Source organism: Rhamphochromis sp. 'chilingali', assembly GCF_963969265.1.
Source record: "Rhamphochromis sp. 'chilingali' genome assembly, chromosome: 8".
Taxonomy (NCBI): domain Eukaryota; kingdom Metazoa; phylum Chordata; class Actinopteri; order Cichliformes; family Cichlidae; genus Rhamphochromis; species Rhamphochromis sp. 'chilingali'.
The window spans coordinates 9390369-9409717 of NC_137935.1; the positions used below are offsets into that span (position 1 = coordinate 9390369).

General features: G+C 40.6%; 1 protein-coding gene across 1 annotated transcript in view; it reads right to left on the reverse strand.

Moving 5' to 3' along the window:
* nbeab (neurobeachin b) overlaps positions 1-19349 on the reverse strand; it is a 209248-nt gene that overhangs the window by 117089 nt on the left and 72810 nt on the right. Inside the window, exons 12-25 of the mRNA XM_080889391.1 lie at positions 18410-18518; positions 16099-16251; positions 14170-14338; positions 8833-8912; positions 8150-8212; positions 7671-7768; positions 7152-7244; positions 4575-4683; positions 4392-4473; positions 4163-4286; positions 3368-3560; positions 2249-3238; positions 1098-1315; positions 687-849 (exon numbers count right to left, since the gene is read on the reverse strand). Coding sequence (XP_080745517.1) covers positions 687-849; positions 1098-1315; positions 2249-3238; positions 3368-3560; positions 4163-4286; positions 4392-4473; positions 4575-4683; positions 7152-7244; positions 7671-7768; positions 8150-8212; positions 8833-8912; positions 14170-14338; positions 16099-16251; positions 18410-18518 — 2644 coding nt within the window. The remainder of the gene's footprint in view (positions 1-686; positions 850-1097; positions 1316-2248; positions 3239-3367; positions 3561-4162; positions 4287-4391; positions 4474-4574; positions 4684-7151; positions 7245-7670; positions 7769-8149; positions 8213-8832; positions 8913-14169; positions 14339-16098; positions 16252-18409; positions 18519-19349) is intronic.

Here is a 19349-nt window from a genome sequence, read left to right on the forward strand (position 1 = left end):
GTATAGAATGTGGCTGAATTTTCCACAGAGAAATTTAGGCCAGAAAGTAGGAAACACCATATTTCATAAGTGGTCTAAATAGGGTGTCTAAGAAAGTAGAGCTAGAATTACAAGCAAAAACTGGAGGAGTATTGGATCTGAGTTTAAGTAAATCACACACACACACACACACACACACACACACACACACACACACACACACACACACACACACACAACATGTGGGCAGTACATATGTATTCAGATCTATTTAGTATGAATCAACAGATTCTTTTATAACTATAGTGCAAAATTCACAGAGAGCAAATAAAATAGCGATAGAAGTACTAACCTTGGTACTCTACACAGGCACAAATGGAAAAAAAGTAAGAGAGGGGAAAAAAATAAAATCAAAATCAATTTCAATTCAAGACTGCAAATTAAATCTTATAATTGTACTAGAAAGATCAAAGTAAACAAGAAAGGCACACAGGGAAATTAATTACAAGCATAAGAAACTGTGCCAAAATAATGTCTCAAGCATTAATTATAGCAGGATGAAGCTGAACAAACAAAGCCCCAATCAATAAACACAAACAAGTATTTTTTTTTAGCCCCCACAGGTACAAACTGTATCGTTAGAGCATAGACGGAGCAGTTTTAATAAACTACCACTAGATGTCATTATTCCCCTTCACTAAAGTCAGTTTACTTACTGAAGGAGACGTGGCTGCTGAGAGAAGGGGCAAAATCCCTCCACAGGCGATAATGATGTTGTCAACCATTTGCGAGATGAGATGGATGGTGTTGTGGACAAAAATGATGTTCTCATTACTATTAACAAAGTCCATGACCGATTTAGTGGAGTGACTGCAAAGAGAGGTAGGGGAAAAAAACGCGAGCATGTGTTACTCGCTTCTATGAAACACAGGACAATTTACTGCACTGTAAGCAAAGAAACAAAAATATCAGATGAATAAGAATCTAATATCTCTAAAATAGTAATCAAACTTTGTGTTAGTTCTGGTACAGGGGTAGTAAGGGTAAGTATCACTAGGTGCACCATGCTCACCCTCCCTCTCACTGGCTCTCAAGCGCACATAAATCATTTCACACACCTCCTCCAGACATGGACGTCACTCTCCAGTGCAAACAGCAGGTCAGTGAGCAGTCTCTGGTGCATGGCTGACCATTTGAACTCTGGGATGCGGAACATTGTAGTGCGTGGGCCAGGGCTGAACTGACGTCGTTGTTCCTCTGTCATGGGCGTCCCCCTGAAGCCAAGATCCACATGTATGTCCCTTTCCATTTGGGTGATCAGGCGGCCATGCAGACTCTGATTGAAGACCAGTTAATTACTTAAACAAATTAATCTGGAATTACATATACAGTCAGTGAGATTCATGAGATACTGAAACACATTATCTAAGTGTACTTATCTGATCAATAGCTCGCCCAAAATCAGATATAACCCTACTGTCATACTATTAGTTGCAAATGATAAATTGCCAGGTTATACCGAGTCCTCAAATAACCTCTTAACACCTGCGGGTACAGAAAACTCCCCCAAAAACAACAACAAGCCCAGTGGAACCACGAAACCGCTTTAAGATGAATGAGTCAGCAAGGTGCTGCAAAAGCCCTGTTTAAAAAGCAATGGTGATAAATTCAACATGAGCAATTACGCAACAGCAAAAAAAGATTTAAAAATAAACTCTGCTCCCCACAAGCCCTCCATCACAGTGACCCAATCCAAGCAAAAGATCCTGACCTCTGAGAAGGAGCACAGCTCATAAGGGGAGCAATGAATAAATCCCAGGCGATTGCTGCAGAATAATGCTTTGTCTATTTCTACCCTCATGTTGGCTCAGCCAACTATTCCACCAGCCCAGTTTCCTGAGTCTCAGAGGGATGATGCCTGTGTGCACCAGGCCTTCCTGTATCCATTAGAAATGCAGTTGGGGAAAAGAATGATCTCTGTGGGCCTGTTAATATAGAGCTGTTCAAAAGGGCTAACACTTCCCTACAGTGACCTCAGCCTCACTCCTTACTTTCCTCTCTTTTTCCAACTCTGTCACTACCTTTTTTAAAATTCAAGATTATTTCATTTATCAGTTATAATTCCCTCCTGGATAAAAGCTTTCAAATTGGTGGTCATGTCAGTGAACTTTTACCATTTCCTCTATTTAAACTTTTTTTTTTAAATCTCGAAATATTGGAGAAAACTTATTTTGCTTGAGGGAACTACATGATTTAATTTCACACTAACCTGGGTGGTGGCTGTAGTCTGAATCTTCTTCGTGTCCTTGTCTTTGCCATCATCTGATTTTTCTGTGTCAGAAGTGTTGGTTGTTGCATCTACACCGCTGCTGGTCTTATTAGACACGAGGTCCCCTTCAGATTCAGCTGCCGCTGTCCCCTCGGTGACCTCTAGGTCTTTAGAAGAGGTGTCAGTTTCAGCACCGGGAACAGAGCTGATACCCTCCAGGGCTGTTTGTAGTTCAAATTCATCCTTCTCCAGGATACTGGGTAAAGAGCTGCGTGTCATGTGGACTAAAAGGCTCAGTTCAGTATTGGCACTGTTGTGGACTGGTGGCTCTGGGCTGGGTAGCACCAAAGGCTCATTTGGATTGAGTTCATGCAGTAGCTTGTCCTCAATGCTGCCTGCCACCTTTCCAAACAGGAAGCTGTTGCTGTGAGGGATGCTGTCCTCATCTAGGGTAATGAGAGGGGCTGCATTTTGGTCATCCATGCTGCCTTTTGCCAACAGCACACTGTTAACATTGGTGTTTAGCTTGTCCACAGCAGCACAATAAACATTATCCAACAGGGAATCCACCTCCACCAATGCTCCATTTTCAGATACTCCCAAAGGTTCAGAGGATAGGTCCAGATCATCCAGCTTAACCTCCGTAGCCTCCACCTTTTCAGCCTTGATGTCCACCAGGAGATCATGAACTTCGACCCGGACTCCATCTACCAAACCCTCTGTTCCTTTGAAACCCTCTTCAGACCCTTTACTTTCAGCCAGCAGATTGCGCGAGTCTGAACTCTCATACTCTGTCTCACTCTCAGGTGTCTGGGAGTTATCATCTATTTCTCTAATCTCAATCACACCCTTGATGCCAGAGGCTTGAGCAGACAGACCAGAGATGGTGCTGACCAAACCCTTCTTCCCCTTCTTAATATTCTCCTCTTCCTGACGTTGGTACTCTTCATACATCTTAGCCAAGTACTCTTTATGTGCTTCATATGTCACCTATAAAAAGGTCAGTTTTACAAACAATATCAGCTACACATTTATGATACAGCCAGCTGTGAACTGACAGCGGAGACAAGACTGAATGAATTGCAGTGTTTCTTCTTTGCTGTACAACACAGCACTCACCTTTGAGTGGGCTATGGAGAGTGTGTCCACCCACACGCGCCATCCTCCCCACTCGTACTTGATTGCATGGTAGAGCAGAATGCGAAAGATGTTGTACACCATCTCTGTGATTTTCTGCTCTTCAGTACTTTTAGGGTTAATGTAGCCAAGAGAAAACATCCAGTCCTGCCAAACGGAACACTGAAGCAAACACCTGCAAAAGGCACATCAGTCAGCTAATACAATCTGCGTAGGGCAAGTATTTAATCCTCTTACCTTTAGTTTTACATTTCTAATTAGGACTGGTGATATAAAATAATTTAAACCAATTAATATTCTGCTTCTTTCCTACATCCTTGTTTCTACCAAAAGAGCACATCATGTTTATTTGACCATTTCTATAATGATTTTATTATTTTATTTCCAATATTAAAAAATGAGCAGAGTACAAAAAACATGAACTTTTTTCTTTATTTTACATCAACAGATGGACACGCCACAGCATTTTGACCTTTTAATTTAGGCTAATTAGTGTTCTTGATTTAGGCCAGAGGTTTCCTAGGGTCGGGAATCTAATTGCTATGTGCACTAAGATAGTGTGCATACGGATATGAGAAGGACAAATTTGAGTGAAAAAGCGAGAAAGAAGAAATGAGCAAGTGCCAAAAACTGTCATAGAAACATCTGCTGGAGAACACATGCACGTCCAAAGATAATTTAGCATTAATTAAAGATGGTAATGTTTAATAGGCTGATACATTAACCAGCAGGATAATTAATGGCGTGGGAGGGCGAAGGTGGCTAGATTCTGCTCACCGTCTGTTCTCTCGGCTGTTGCTGAACAGTTTGATCATATCCGAAAGGAAGAGGCGGCGAACCTCCATCAGCTCTGTGCTGGGGGCAGAGCTCTTCAATAAAGTTGCCACTACCTTGAGAATCACTGATATCACATCCATCCAAACACAAAAAGGTGCAGGTATTATCTATGCTGCTAGATAATCATGTACATTGGAAAGCAAAAGACTGTGACAGAGAACAGGCTCACTTGGGTTCTGAATCTTGACAGTGGAGTCAGGCTCAGGATGGGGTTTGTGAACTACCTGCGTGCACACCTGCTCCGTCAGAATCTGGCGCAGAGGGCGATGAAAAGACGTCAGTCACACATACTGTACATAAAGACCAATGTTGGAGTAATGCTAGCACATTGGAGTGGAAAATGTTTTGTTACCTCGTAAAGAGTGTTGTAGGTCGTCACAGTCACAGTGTTTGTGTGTAGCATGAGCCTCTCTCCCAGGAGAGTAAACAGGCTGTGTGTGTGCATGATCTCCACCTTCCTCCTGTAGATAAACACAATCACACACACACACACACACACAAACACAAACACAAACACACACACACCGGCATAATGGGAAAGTGGCTTGTTTAGAGCTCCCTAAGCCACTGAAAGGATCAGTGAGTGCCGTCAGCTTGCTTCCCAGTTCTCACCCACAGGGAGCCAGGCTCTGGAGACAAGTGTCAGGAACTGCCTGCTGTCATAAATTGGGGGAATTTTGTTGGAGGTGTGTAAGATAACGAAGTTATCCTGTCACTAGGAAAGGCTCCAAGATGCAACAGAGGCATACCACAGGTGAATTGGTTCAACAGTGACAAACTGCATGGGCAAAAAGTATAAGGACTGCTGTCATAATGCAAACCTAAAGCTGCTTTACTCTGACTAAAGACAAGTTGGAAATTTCCTAATAAATTTCAAAATCTGTATTTTATAGAGGCTGGCAAATTGGACACTCTGGGAAAGAGCAGCATTTCTCTCAACTGTATAAATATGGAAATTTAGGAGAAAAGGGCAGAGTGATGATGCATAGCATGCTGAGCTTTACAGTCAGTTACCATCACCATAAAGCAGAAGAACAAGCTTTGTTGTCAATGCTTTCATGAATGTAAATCCAGACAATGACACTCTATTTTTTCCCTGAATAAACTTTAAATTAACAGTTGAGACAATATTATAAAGAAGGCACACTGTTTAAAATATGGGAATTGGATGTGAGCTATTCAGTGAAAAAAGATTAAATACCCTGCTATTAGAAAGATAAGGAAATTGTACAGCTGTAAGCACATTAAGATCTGAAGCTATAAACCTCCCTTTTCATATTCACAAGGATTTTTAAATGTTTAATTTTATGATTACGGTGTGAGCAGTTGAAGTTATTACCAAAAACTGGGATTTGAGTGAAACTTGCACTTGAAAAATTTGCAAATATCTTATATTTGCTTTCTCTCATGCTCTTTTTTCCAGTTTTCTTCTACTGCCTGGGCCCAAAATACAAATTAATTTGTTTATCGGGTTGACCCATCGACCCAGACAGAATAGCAATATCTACCATCACCGTGCTAATGAATATACATAACAAATCAAATTATTATTAAAGACTCATAACCTCAAGAAAATCCTTTTAATTCATTATGAGCTGCACTAGCGCTTATAGGGAACTGCCACTGTGCATTACCTTGTGCGAAAGCTATTAAAGGGCAACGTGAGGATTTAGGCTTTTCAATTGCGCCTGAGGCTTATGCTTGCCATTTCTTTCTATTCAGCAGGCACCAGTAACACTACCTGATGCACCGCTATTGTTAACTCACCACCCGCATTTCTTCCCCTGCAACCTGCATTTTAAACCATAAGCTTTCTACCCGTAGGCACTCTCTTTCCCCTCTAATGTGCAGAATACTGATAATATGCTGACATCCTAGTCAGTATTTTATTATTTATTTTACACTGTGAGACGGTAACTTGGGCTTCTTCTACCCTTCTCAAGTGAATTAATGGTTTACGGGCAAATTGCCAAGAATTCAGGTGTTCAACAAGGAAGTGCACCCACATTTGCAAAGCTGGCATCAAGTCAAGAGTTTTTGGCTCTTCCCTGTAGCAGAAACAGATGATACTTCCTCTTTCTCCAAAACCTAATTTAGAATTTTTCTTTTTCTATCTCACCAGCCTATGAAATCTTGAATTGGACATGGGCATGAACAAAACTAAAACCATTTTATATGAGGCATGATTAAAAAAGTTCCAGGACTCTAACCGAAAAAAAAGCCAAGATATCCACCACCTGCCATGCTCCCAGCACTCCTGCTATTTTTAGATCATTCTGGACACCTTTGCTTGGGCAATTGCTTTGCATAGTGGAAATCCTCCACTGTGTAAAAACAGCACCTCTTTAACTTTATTGTGTTTTTGGTTTTGAAGTACACAGGGAGGCAAATCTGGTAAGTAGAGTGAAAATTGTGCTGATGCAAAAAACAAACAAAAAAAAAAAAAAACTGCTGTGTGCTCCTGCACTGCACGATGGCATGAAAGCACGCCTCGCCTTTAAACACATTAGATTGGTAGAGTGGAACTTTGGGTTGGTACTGTAGCCTCAATCTGGGGGGTGGAAGTGGGCTGAATTCAATGCACAACCTCAGATGATGAGTATGCTCAAAGATATGCTCCTTACATAATGTGACACATGGAGGCTTTGGCACAGAGGGGATTTTGTCCCCTGATATGAGCAATGGGCCAGTTTAACAAAGAAGTTAAATCAACAGCATGTGACAATAATAGTTATGTAAGCAGTCCAGAGGTGCACAGAAAGTTCATCCTAAAGGGGATTGGATTGAATTTAAATCAAGTAAGAAGTCTCAGGAAATTTTTAAATTGCATATTAGATATTACAACATTACATATTGAGTTTCATTAAGCTTTAGATTAGTCACTATAAAATGCATAAGCGTGTGGAATTACAAAGTTATGTTAACTCACTTATGGCCCAAATGCTTAAGGAAGTACCCAAGGACTTTGAGGGACTGCACGCGAATGCTTTCACTCTTGGAGGCCATGAGCTTGTAGATTACCCTGCAATATAAACAAGCAGTGAAAACGACAGTACATGGTCTTGACAGAGTATAGCCCTGATGATAAAAAGGCTTTGCAGCAGTTAGCTGACAACAACTTCCTCTCAGAATGAATTTACATTAGCATCAAAATCTGCTATAGAAAACACAAGCAATTTCCTTAGAACTCACTTGTAATGCTACACTGTGTGCATTTATATTTTATAGGATCACATCGGGCAAGTTTGATCATCACATACAGTGAAATCAATATGGTAATATTGTTACTTTCCTATGCATATTTTTTCCCTCGTTGAACATATGAATTATTCATGCACCACACGGGCACACAGCATCAGCACAAGCGTTAGGTGCTTAGGTTTATTTTGTGAAATCACCTCTTCATTTTGTGCCTGAACAGCAAAGAGTCTTTCCCTGAGGGGCTTACCGTATTCCATTTCTCTGGTCAAAAGCAGGGATCATAGAGGCTGGATGCTCAGACATGAGGGCCACCACCAGCTGCAGCACATCATGCAGATTCTCGTCCTGCAGTCAATCCAGTGGAGAAAGAAAGTTTTAGAAAAGCAGAGAGCACAGCTTTTCTTCTAAGCAAAAAGATTCCTTATTAAGACTAATAAAAGTGCAGTAAAGGCAGAATTTAAACAAACTGCAATCACAGAATACAACTGAGGCTCTGATACAAGATTAAAAAAAATCAGTACGAGAGCAGGGACCAGTTTTTGCACATCAGAAATTGCAACGTCAGTTAGATATAAACTAATTTGGCAGTTAAAGTGTTAAAATAAAAACAAACCGCTTCTAGATGAGCAATTATGAAAATGCACTGTGACCTCGAAGCTTAGAGCAGCAAAGTGATACAATAACACACTGAGTTAATTTACTAGGAGCCGAGAGTCTCAGAGGTACCTCATGCATTGTTAACAAGTAGTTGAGGATGCTCTGTAGCTCATCCTCCTTCACACCTCGGTCCTGAAAGAGCGCAAAGAAAATTAAATATTAGAGAGGCTGAAAAAAGGCTTCAGAGCTTTTATGATTTTCCATCGATTCGTTTGAAATTGCTTGAGGTGAAACACAAGAGTTTTGGCATCCTCAGTGTCAATTTTCATTGTTGTACTCTGAACGGGTTTACGATCGATGCACCTCGTTTCTGCAACAAAACCGTATTGAACAGACAGATAACTCCAAACTTGATTTCTACTCTGTGTTAAAATTTGATATGTCTTCTTCCCTGCCCCTGGATGCGAGCACGATAATTAACTGCAGAAACATAATATCATAGGATGTAAGCAGCAACATGTCAACTTACCTGCGTGCAATAAAGAAAAACTAGCTGAAGCAAAGACAAACAGCAATTTGTAAAATTGAAACTCACAAATATATCTTCACGCAATGATGAAATAATTATTAAAACTGTCTTCTTCTTCTTTTTTTTTTACTGAATCCATTAAACTTTTCATGCCCAGCTAGTTTCCTGAATTTATTAAGGAGCAGGCCAGGATAACATTATAGGATAACAGAGGAGCGATCTCCATATTTTCTCAGTGCAGCCGTGTGAGGAGCTATGAGGCACAAAGACAGGTAGAATATACCTTCAGGATGAGTTGCTTGAGGAAGAGAAGCATGAATGCCCGCAGAGAAATTATTTCTTTCTGGGTTGGCCTTGGACCATCTGTGAAAGGAGAGATAAAAATGAGAAAGGAGGTACAGGAACCAAATAAAACATATTCCTGTCATTTATTTTCCAATCTTGTCTCAATTTTTAATATTTTATTGGTGCCTTATCCGTTCCTTTTTGATGTTTTTTAATAACCTTAAAATATTTCTCTCGTTAAAGTCATATTTTCTGCTCCTCTGGGCTTTTGAGAAAAAGCTTGGGAGCCTTTTAAAGCGCAAGTGACTATTTTTAGATTTATTTTGGGTATGTTTTGTTGTTACAGTTTTTGGTCTATGATGTCCTTTATTGATTCACTGGATTCACCTTCAGTGTGTGGATGAAAAGTTTCACCAACAACCTAGTGTTGGGCATACAGCCAATCTCCCACTTTGTCATCAGAGCAGAACACGTACTCTGGCTTTATGCTTTAAGCCTGGGAAGGGCTCATTTGGAGTATTCATCTTAAACGTATTCATCATCCACACAGCATCCAAACTCTGTGTATCCCACGTAGCCTTGGCCACAACACAGTACCCAGGCAGCCAGCCCAAGGTCACCTCTGTCACACCTGCCCATCACACCTGCCAACATCTCATTAAATCTACGCAAAATGCCTTTGCCAACTTAAGGTCACTTTGGCACTCTGAAGTTAGCCTCACATTCTAACTTAGTCAACATGTGATGAGCTAAGCGCTGTCACCAGGTGTAAATAAAATAGAACGCCAGGAATGACAAAAAACGCTGATTAACCGTCATATCAAAGAGCTGCTCCCGTTGCAGTGATTTGGCTGGCACAAGAATTAATGTTGACACAATCAGCCACTGCTCATTATCATAAGCTCTTCAGTATTAACCAAAACATGTTTTCATGAGCAAACACTCTAATGGGCTCCAGCAACAGGCAGATCACAACAATACAGAGCTATTCAGACCGACACATCAGAATATACAGGATGTGGCATACATTACCGTCTATGACAATACAAGCCAATCCCCTTAGGATTAGCAGAACTCTCACTGTAGCACAAAGGCAGGAAATCTGGTGCATGCACACACATATTTATATCTACAGTTCATTTCTTATACATCTTATGTAGCCAATAAGGTACACTGACAAAATCTGTTGCATTTACACAGGTAAGAAATGACAGTAACAGCGTTAAACCGAAAAAACCAAGTGTTTAATGGAAAATTTGATACTTTTTTCATTGTCTTTCTTCTCCTCTCAGCCCTGATAAACTCTAACCTCCACCTTGGCAGAACACATGTTCATTTGAAATGGTGACCATGCCACGATGACAGATACAACCGCAGTAGACAACTGACCATCCTGCTTCAACAACCGGTCAATGTAATCAATGATGAGGCTCCCTGAGGTTGCAGGATGATGATAAGTGCTGCTGCATCCTGACACTGATTAATAGAGGGAGAGACAAAAAACCCAGGGCAGGGACAGAGTCTGACATAGAAGGGACGATAAGAACATTATTACTACAGCTGCCGCATCTCAGTTATTCGCAACCAATTATGCTCAGCAGCTCTGAACGGCCCTTGTTTCTCATTTACAGATTGCTTTACTTCCTGCGTCTCAAGGGCACAAGGAGAAAGCCTTTATTGAAGAGCGATTTATGTCCATGTGATTAATGCAGGAGCCTAATTTCAGGTTATGACTGATGATAATAACAAAGTTATGGCATGCACAAAAACATGTGTGACGTCTATTGTTACAAGGGTTTCAATAGAATAGTGAGTAAATTAATTTGTTGAGTGAATGTTTCCAAACAAACAAATTCTGACCTGATGTAATAATCTGCAGTAGCACTCACTTTTTCCTTTAGATTTAGCCATGAGTTGCTTTTGCATCTTTTACCCAGGTTTAACCTTTTTTGTTATGGCGTGTAGAGTATAATCACTTTAAACTGCAATAAGAAAACATTTCATAGGGACAGACCGCAATTCAGTCCTGCCCTTACTAAAGGGTAAAGCAACTTGTGGCTCTATATTGATGTTTTACTGCATAAATGTGATTCTTTTGTAAATACTGTCTGAAAAATGCCTTAAAGTTGCAGCTGCACTGGGACAACTTAGAACTAGATTTTTATAACATACCAAACCAAACATTGTAATAAGTCGTATTTCCAGATTGCTATCCTACGAGTGTGCATAGTGCCCCTCAGTTACCTAGTCAGATCCACTCCGTGCATGAAAACAGCATGATGGTAAATGTAATGCCATCCCTCTTCTTCTCGCCACATATTTCCTCCACCAAAGATTGTTCAAACGTGACTTGTAAACAGAACGCAGACAGGCTACAGACAAATGTTTGTAGATATTAAAACCTTTTTTTTCCCTTCATGTGCTCTGTTGAGTTTTCATGGTATAAAATTGTAAATGTGACAGCACACCAATGAAAGAAGTGAAAGCCTTCTCCAAAGATACATGGTGGTTTACCCTTAAGGACGACACGCACACGCACAAACTATTCATCTAAAACTCTTGATCGTATTATTCCTCTGAAGCATCCCTGCATGTCTGTAACTGGTGATTTCTCTTATAATGGGGATAACATTAAAGTGAATGTGGTAAATGGCCAAGAAACTTTGCTGCCCATCTCATTACTCATTATTTAGTAAAACAGTCAAGGCAGAGACAAAGACAAAAGGAGAATGATATAGATTGAGACAAATTGTGTGCTGGCTTGTGGGTACATGTCACAGACTGACAGAAGCTGAGCAATGAGCAACTGTCTATGAGTGTCTGCACCGATTCTGCGCATAACCGAATGATACATGGCTTTAATTTGATAGCGCTCTCTATTAAGACCTGAGGGGGAAAAAAAGGGGGAGGCACTCCCAGAAAAAGAACGAGTAGCTGGAGGAAATCAGTTTTAAACGCCCTCTCTGTGTCCTATAATTGAACACTTCATTATCCGCTTGGCTCTCTCCCTTTTTGTATGCATCTTTGTTTGGTCATTTTTCAGTTTAGGAGGACAGAGAAAAACTGAATTGCCAAAAGATGCACAGATCAATGAAACCAGACTCACTCGGAAAATTACGTACAGCAAAAAGGTGATCCATTTGAGAGGTCTTCCATTGAATCTCAACCATTATTTCAGCCCATTACAGTCTACCAGGCACACAACGACAATCAGCACCATAATTGCACTTTGTAAAGTCTGTATTCAGCGACAGCTTAGCGAAAAAAACAACCAACTCAGCAGAGGAATGTGCTTGACAAGTATGGACTACAAAATGTAAGTGCAGATGTGGATGTGTTTGTCACACCTCTTTTTATTCACAGTTTTGTTGAGCGGCGACTGCTGCATGTGCCACTTAAAATGCATTTTTTTGTTTATATTTCTCCAGTGTACTTTTTGGATCAGTCTTAATTTTGTGCTGATGCATGATGGAACGCCGAAACAGAATTTCACAGACTTTCTAGTTTCCCTGTGTACTTCAGCTCTGTCCCCTTTAAACACAGACACCTTGTGAAGGAGCCTCATCTAGGCATTCAATTATCTGAGTCACAAGGCAATGCCCATGATTGTAAGTCAAAGTCTGGGATAGACTGGTAAATCTGGAGCTTTTTTATTCTTAACCTCTGCTGACTGTTTACCACACGAGTTGAAATCCTTGGATGGCTCCTACCTGTTTATCTTATCGTCATTCTCTCATTTGGTACAGGAAATCAAATTACAGTCAGATATAATCGTAAGTCAGAGTAGTTCTAAACAGGAAACTCGCTCTTGAAACAATCTTGTGCAAAAAAAAAAAAACTACAGTTCCTACGTTTAGGACAGAAACAAGTCCTAAACAAGCTATTTTAGCATCACAGTAAGTTATTACAAATTGGTGAACGGAGTGTTCAACACACAGGTTATGATAAAATCTTGTCGGAGTAGGGTGAAAAGAATTCATTGTCCTAGAACATGAACTCAAGACAAGACATGAGAATTAAAAGGGAAAAATGTCCTAATAGGATTTTGGCTTCAACACTTGCAAAAGTCATGTGATTTATACAATTTCATACTCATTAAATGCTCCCTTGTGGCCCATGATCTGTTATAAACTGCTCCCATCAGGATAGAAATGTTTCATGACTAAAACAGATAACTCTGTTTAATAATTAGAATTTTGTTTTCTTTTTTTATTAAAAACAAAAATAGTACCCAAATCATGGCATCAGAAATGCCTCAATAACTCCTCAGTGTAAAGGTCAAGGATTCAGGGTTTCTTTAATCTGGCCCACATCTCTAGGATGAACTTTCATCACTTGAATCCTGTTAACATCCTTTGATCTACAAAGGAAGGAATAAGGGACACTACCTGGTGTGAGCTGATGTGATTTGGAACTAAATAAAGTCAGAAATCATGAGCGTAACTCAGCCTGTATGTCACTACCACTATTAGAATTATATCAGTTAGGATCACACCCATTGGTAAAGTATCATGGACGCAGGCAAAGTGTCTTGATGTGGTATATACAGACAAAACACTGCAATATTCAGCCAGCTCTGCAACAGCCCGACAGAATTAGTAAGAAATGATCAGTGCCGCAGGAAACGCTGGGGGTAGAGAAGCATGATTTTTGGAAGAAAACAGCCTCTGATTGTACAACAAGTATGACATTGTCATTGTCAGAATACAAGCTTCAACCTTCAGCAAGTAAATTTCATTGGGCATTGGTGCAGTATAAAGTGAGCTCTAAGATCCAACATAAAACAAATCTTACACTGTGACACAGATAGTTTCAGTAAAGAATAATGGATAGCAAAAAGGAAATGACAGTTCAAGGGCACTTTCACTCCCAGCACAGCCTGCTTGGTGACATGCTGTTGTTTCACAGACTGAGGATGCCAGTCATGCTATTGGCCCAGGTTTCAGAGACCTAACACCCACACTAAGCACCCGAGTGGGATGACAATATTGATATGGTGTGTCTGCTTCACTGTCATCTCCTGTGATGGCCACGGTCCTAACAGCTGACAAGCAAGCGCTTCCATGTGGAGATGAGTCATTTCAAATGAGGGGGAGCTGCTGCCATTTCAGGAAGACGCTTTGATAGCAGGCTTTTGACTGAACACAATGACTGTGATTGGTTCGGTACCAATGAGTTGCTTACGAAAACACCGAGCTTCTTGTGGATGAGCCCTCGGATGGATGAGAAAGAGTTTACATAAACAGCAACCCCCATCAAATCAAATCCTAAATCCACATCAAAGAGAGAAAAAAAGAACTTGCTCAAAATGATCTAGGATGCTTCATAGGCTCACCAAGACCCTTTGGTGTGATGCCGCTGCTTTCTGAAGGGTTGACAGCCCAGTAGTAGTACTTCAGCGTATGCATGAGCTGAAGCACAGTCCCCACCCGACGAATAGTGTTGTAGATGGTCGCTGTGCCAATAAACTCAGCAGAAAGGTAGGTACACAGAGAGAGCTGTACCTGGAACACAAACATAGACACATAGATGTACTCATGTTACTAAATGCACAGTTAAGTAAAAAATGTAAGTAAATATTGACATCAGCCCAATGAACCACAAACCACTTTTAGAAAGAAGTTTTGCTGTGATATTTCACACTAACCGAGCTCATTATCCTTGCAGGTGTATGCTCTAGATGGCCACTGACCCTGTATTACTCAATTTCATATTTGTCGCAGCTCCACTCTGTTCAGTGATGATTAGCATGTCCTCTGTAATTAGCAGTAGACCTGAGAAGAATCCTTAATCCTACTACAGCCCTTTTAGCACTAAATACTGATGGCTTTTCCCCCATATGTCATAAATTGCAAGATAGTAATGAGCCAAATATGAGTCATGATGAAAGGTGGCAGAGTGGCTATGATGTGCGTGTGATGTGATATCGTTTGAGGGCCTCTGAGACAAATGAACACTGCAATACTGTTAAAGCAATATCCATGGGAACAGAGTATTAAAATTGCTCACAAAATCTTATATGACCATGGAAGGACATCATAGGTCCCGTGTAATTAATGCACAGTGCATGTCAGGGTGCTCACTGGCACAGCTGGCTCTCTGCAGCCTGTGCAGCTCGAGAATATGAAGAGAGGAAATGTGGACCTTGTGGGATGTCCTCAGGGAAGGAGCCAGAGTAGCTGTGTGTAGCTAAAGTGTTCTACCCCACTTCATTACCTAGCTGTTTCTTTCATTTCTCTACTCTTTTCTCTATGCCCTATTTTGGAGGAGTGTGGCAGTCGAGCCTCCAGACACTTTTGTATTTATTTCCTCTTTTTATTTATTCATGCCTTGGCACCACAAGCAGCATTCCTGAGGCAAATGTATTTGCCACACACACATTTAGCTTCTTTGATATACCTCATCCTATTTTTTATGGGTCATTTTTTAAATTTGTTACGCTGGCTGCTGGGCTCTGTGGGTTTTTGCAGCAGCTCTACCTGTACTAGATGCACCTGCTCCTTGTCTTTTCTATCTCTGACTTTATGTCCTCTACAAGAGTTTTTTTTTTTGCTGGTTCTTCAAATGTTCAATAAAAACATGTATGCTAATTCATAACGAAGAAAGCTTTGTAATGAAGACTGTCATTTCCAAAACACTGCCCGCCCCCACCCCGCGGTCCGCAGCGCTGTTGAAAAGGCTGTGGAAGTCCCTGTATTAAACACGTAGACCTGTGACACAAAAATCACCAAACTCGGACGACCACAGACTGTTTTCCTTCGTGGTGATGAAGGAAAACGCTGGGTTGGCATGTAAAAGGGCATTTATTCCCTTCAAAGACCTGCAGTTCAAAAAAAGCGCCCCTCGACAGCCAAACCCATCTGTTCTCTGATTGGATTGTTACATTTGTGATTGACATGACATTGACCATGAAAGGAAGAAAAATAGGGTCAAAATCCGTACTTGTAACCTGCAGGGGTTTTTTTTCCTAAGTCCACACACAAATCTTTTTTACGCACACACAAATTCTTTTTACACATACAAATCTTTTTTACAAGTACAAAATATTTATGACCACATTTTGAGCCCATAGAATCTCATCAAAACTGACACCAGTATGATGCATACTTGACAGCCTGTTTCCATTAAAATAGAATGAATGTGTAAGGATTTTTATTTTTTTATTACCACCCCACGCTACAGAAGAAATCATGATGTGGGGCATTACTAAAGCCTGTTATTGTAACTCTGGATATGCCAGTGAGAGTTACCTGCAGGAACTCACCTTGGCAGGGGTGTAGATCCAGATGGCAGGATTGAAAAGGATGTGGTCACATAGCTGCTTCAGGAGTGGTGCTCCATGTGTTAGACCATCCAGATACTTTGCAAAGGAGAGGAACTGTTCTAATACAGCCCTGGTGATGTGTACACGTGATGACTGTAGAGAGAAGCACAGAGTCATGTTAAATAACAATTGTGTCACCAAGACGATTCTGCTGTAAGCAAGTTTTTATGTTCCCTGATACTTGCTGCATCAAGCAAACCCTTAAGGTAACTGTTTGTGAAATGTGTCTGCAATATCCAGGGGAAGCTAAAGCCTTTTGTCACAAACCGAATAAAAATATCTGTAACTGTGTCACCGACACCTGAAAGATAGGCAGAAGCATTAAACTACAAAAGTGGGCAGCAGCAGATAATATAGTGTGATATGATAATGTGCATTTTGAAAATCTACATCTACACATATAAATATATATATATATTCATCTATGTGTATGTTGTGTATGTTGGCATGGGTGAAAAATTGATCTACTCAGTCATTTTGTCAAGTTACTGAAGTCCAATTATAAATTAAATATACTGTATATTATATTAAAATATTCAAACAAAATGAGTGCAAGTTGTTTTGACTTTGCAGAAAAGTCAACTTTGACGAGTTCTTTTAGCGATCATGTCTGGCACCTGTTCACTGTCCAGGTGGACACTTGCTGAGGGCAAGAGAGGGGATAAAATGAAGGCCCGGGAAGAAGGGAAGGTGTGGCATAAACAGATAATGAACAGATGGTGCGATATGTGAAAGTGTGAAACCTGGCGGCGGGAAGGAAGCAAGGGAAAAAAAAAACCTTCAGCTCTCAGGTGCCGACTCTGCCTGGCTGTTAGTTAACAGCAGCTGAAGCCAGCAGGAAGGCAAGTCACTGAGTGACAAAGTGGCATCATTTCTCAGCGCTCCAAAAGAGCGAGCACTCTAGAGACACCGGCTGCTAGATCTGAATCACAAAATGGGTAAATAAAAATTGATGTGAAAAGAAAGGGAGGGTGGAGGAGGGGGGTGTTCTTCCTCTAGCTCTGTTTAGTTCAAAGACACATTTAGGACTCTGCTACAGGCAACGACAGATTAGAGTAGTAACGGGGCTGTGAGAGTGTGGGGAGACGCGGTGCACATTGGCACTGAGGACAATGGTAGATCGCTGGGATAGGACTTTGAAAAGATTTTGTTGGGAAAAAAAGCCAAATAATTTCCCAGTTATCCTTTTATTGAACTAGAAAATGAAGTGGTGAACATGTGCTTTTTTCAACTATAATAAACGTCTATACAGCTGTTATTTTATTTGTAATTTCTCACAGACAGACAGTCAGACAGCATCTTACACGCATCATGATTATTATAATAAACCCTGACTTTTTTGTTGTGGCCTATGAGCACATCATAACAATAAACATACAGACAGACATTATGAAAGAACAACATATTGTTTAGAACAAGCCAGCAGATGCCTGGTAAAAAAAATATCTAATATAAAAATAGCAAAACTATAACAAATTTAATAAGATGCATATACTGAATACATAAAAAGGTAAAATACGCACATTTAGAGAGTGAGAATTTGATGAGGAGCTGTACTGTGCAAATGTAAAGCAGCATGAGTGAGTGTTTGCAGTGATACTGAGTCTTGTGGTCTGTTAGCAGGGGAGCGAATGCTCTGTGTTCAGTAGTGTGATGGCTATGGGGTAAATGCTGTTGTTTAATCAGTTTATATAAGCGTACAGGTTCTATAGTGAAGTTGGGTCAAAATGTTCCTGTATTATTCATACAAGAAAACAAACAAAAGAAAAACAAACAACCAATTAAAACTGCCTGAAGCCGAATCATTTCCCTTTCAGGGCCATCTTCGTGTGCATGTCTCGACAGCTTGTAGCATAGCTGGCAGGTTTTTGGGTTTTTTTTACTACATTCACAAGATTTGTGAACTGTGAATGTGTTCCCGGGATGAGACTGAACAATAAATTGTACTGTACCATGTTGAGAAATTTGATGAAGGACATTTAGCAAATACGACAAGAACTGATTTGTGAAATCTGTGTCTTGTGGAAATGTGTGAGATCAAGGAAGCATCTAATCTAAATCTAGCTTTGATGAAAGCAGTCCCAGCTCGCACAAGGAGATGAACCTGAAGGCAAAACTGTCTGAATTTTTCTATTTTATTTTTTATGGACTGATTCCAGAAGACTTTGATAGTACTGCGTATTTTTACAGGTGTGGTAACACAGGTTAAATTAGAAAACAGTGGCAATATTTTGTGTAAGCTCTTGCATACCTTCTCTAGTAGGTATCCAATGACCAAAAATCCCTTTCCTCCCAACATCTGTTCCTGCATGGCCACGGAGCTCTTGAGCAGCTCAAGCAGAAAAGCCATGAGAGTGGCACTGTAAAAGTAAAAGTCACAATCTCTCATACAGGAATAAAATGCTCATCGACTCACAGACTCTTAAGATGTAATTTGTCCATCAACTATTCTATAAACAGAATGAAAAGGGGGGGGGGGGGGAACAAGGTCATTTTCAGAGGATGTCAGAAGTCAGCTGGGAACTCTAGCTCACTGCTTTCATCCCTCTTCAGTGCAGGAGAAAAGGCTGGTTTGCTGGGTTCTCCAGGGACAGGGGAATTTCTTTATGGTGAACTGTAACAGAGTTTGTAGGTATCATATTTTTGTACGAGGTGGGGGAAGGAGGAGGAGGCAGGGCAGTGCAGTGAAGGCATTTTTTTTCTTTGTTGCAGGGTTTTTTTCTCAGCAGAAGCCTTTGGCTGAGGAACAGTGGTGCTTGGTGACACTTCTTAATCGGCTTTTCCTCACATCCTCTAGTGGTTTTCACCCCAGCACAACAATCACAAGGACACAATCACTCCTCTGCAGGCTTGCTCATGTATAGAGAACATACACTACATGCATACAAACTCCTTTACTTAATGTTAACTTCAAGTCGTTTTTTCCCCCTTTGGTCTATTTACTTAAACAGAGAACAGAATTAAATGACACGACTGTGTGGGTCTGGTTTATCCCATGATCCTTTGCTGCAAGCAGAGATTCTTTCCAATTTGGTCGAGGAGTCGTAGCTGATGCGACACCAGCACTGCTTGGAAATCAAGGTGACACAGGCTCACGCTATTATTAAAGGGGATTTTTTTTAAATCACTATTTGATGATGCTGTCAAGAGCAGCCAAGGCAGATCAGGGAGCATTATATGGAGTTAATTGT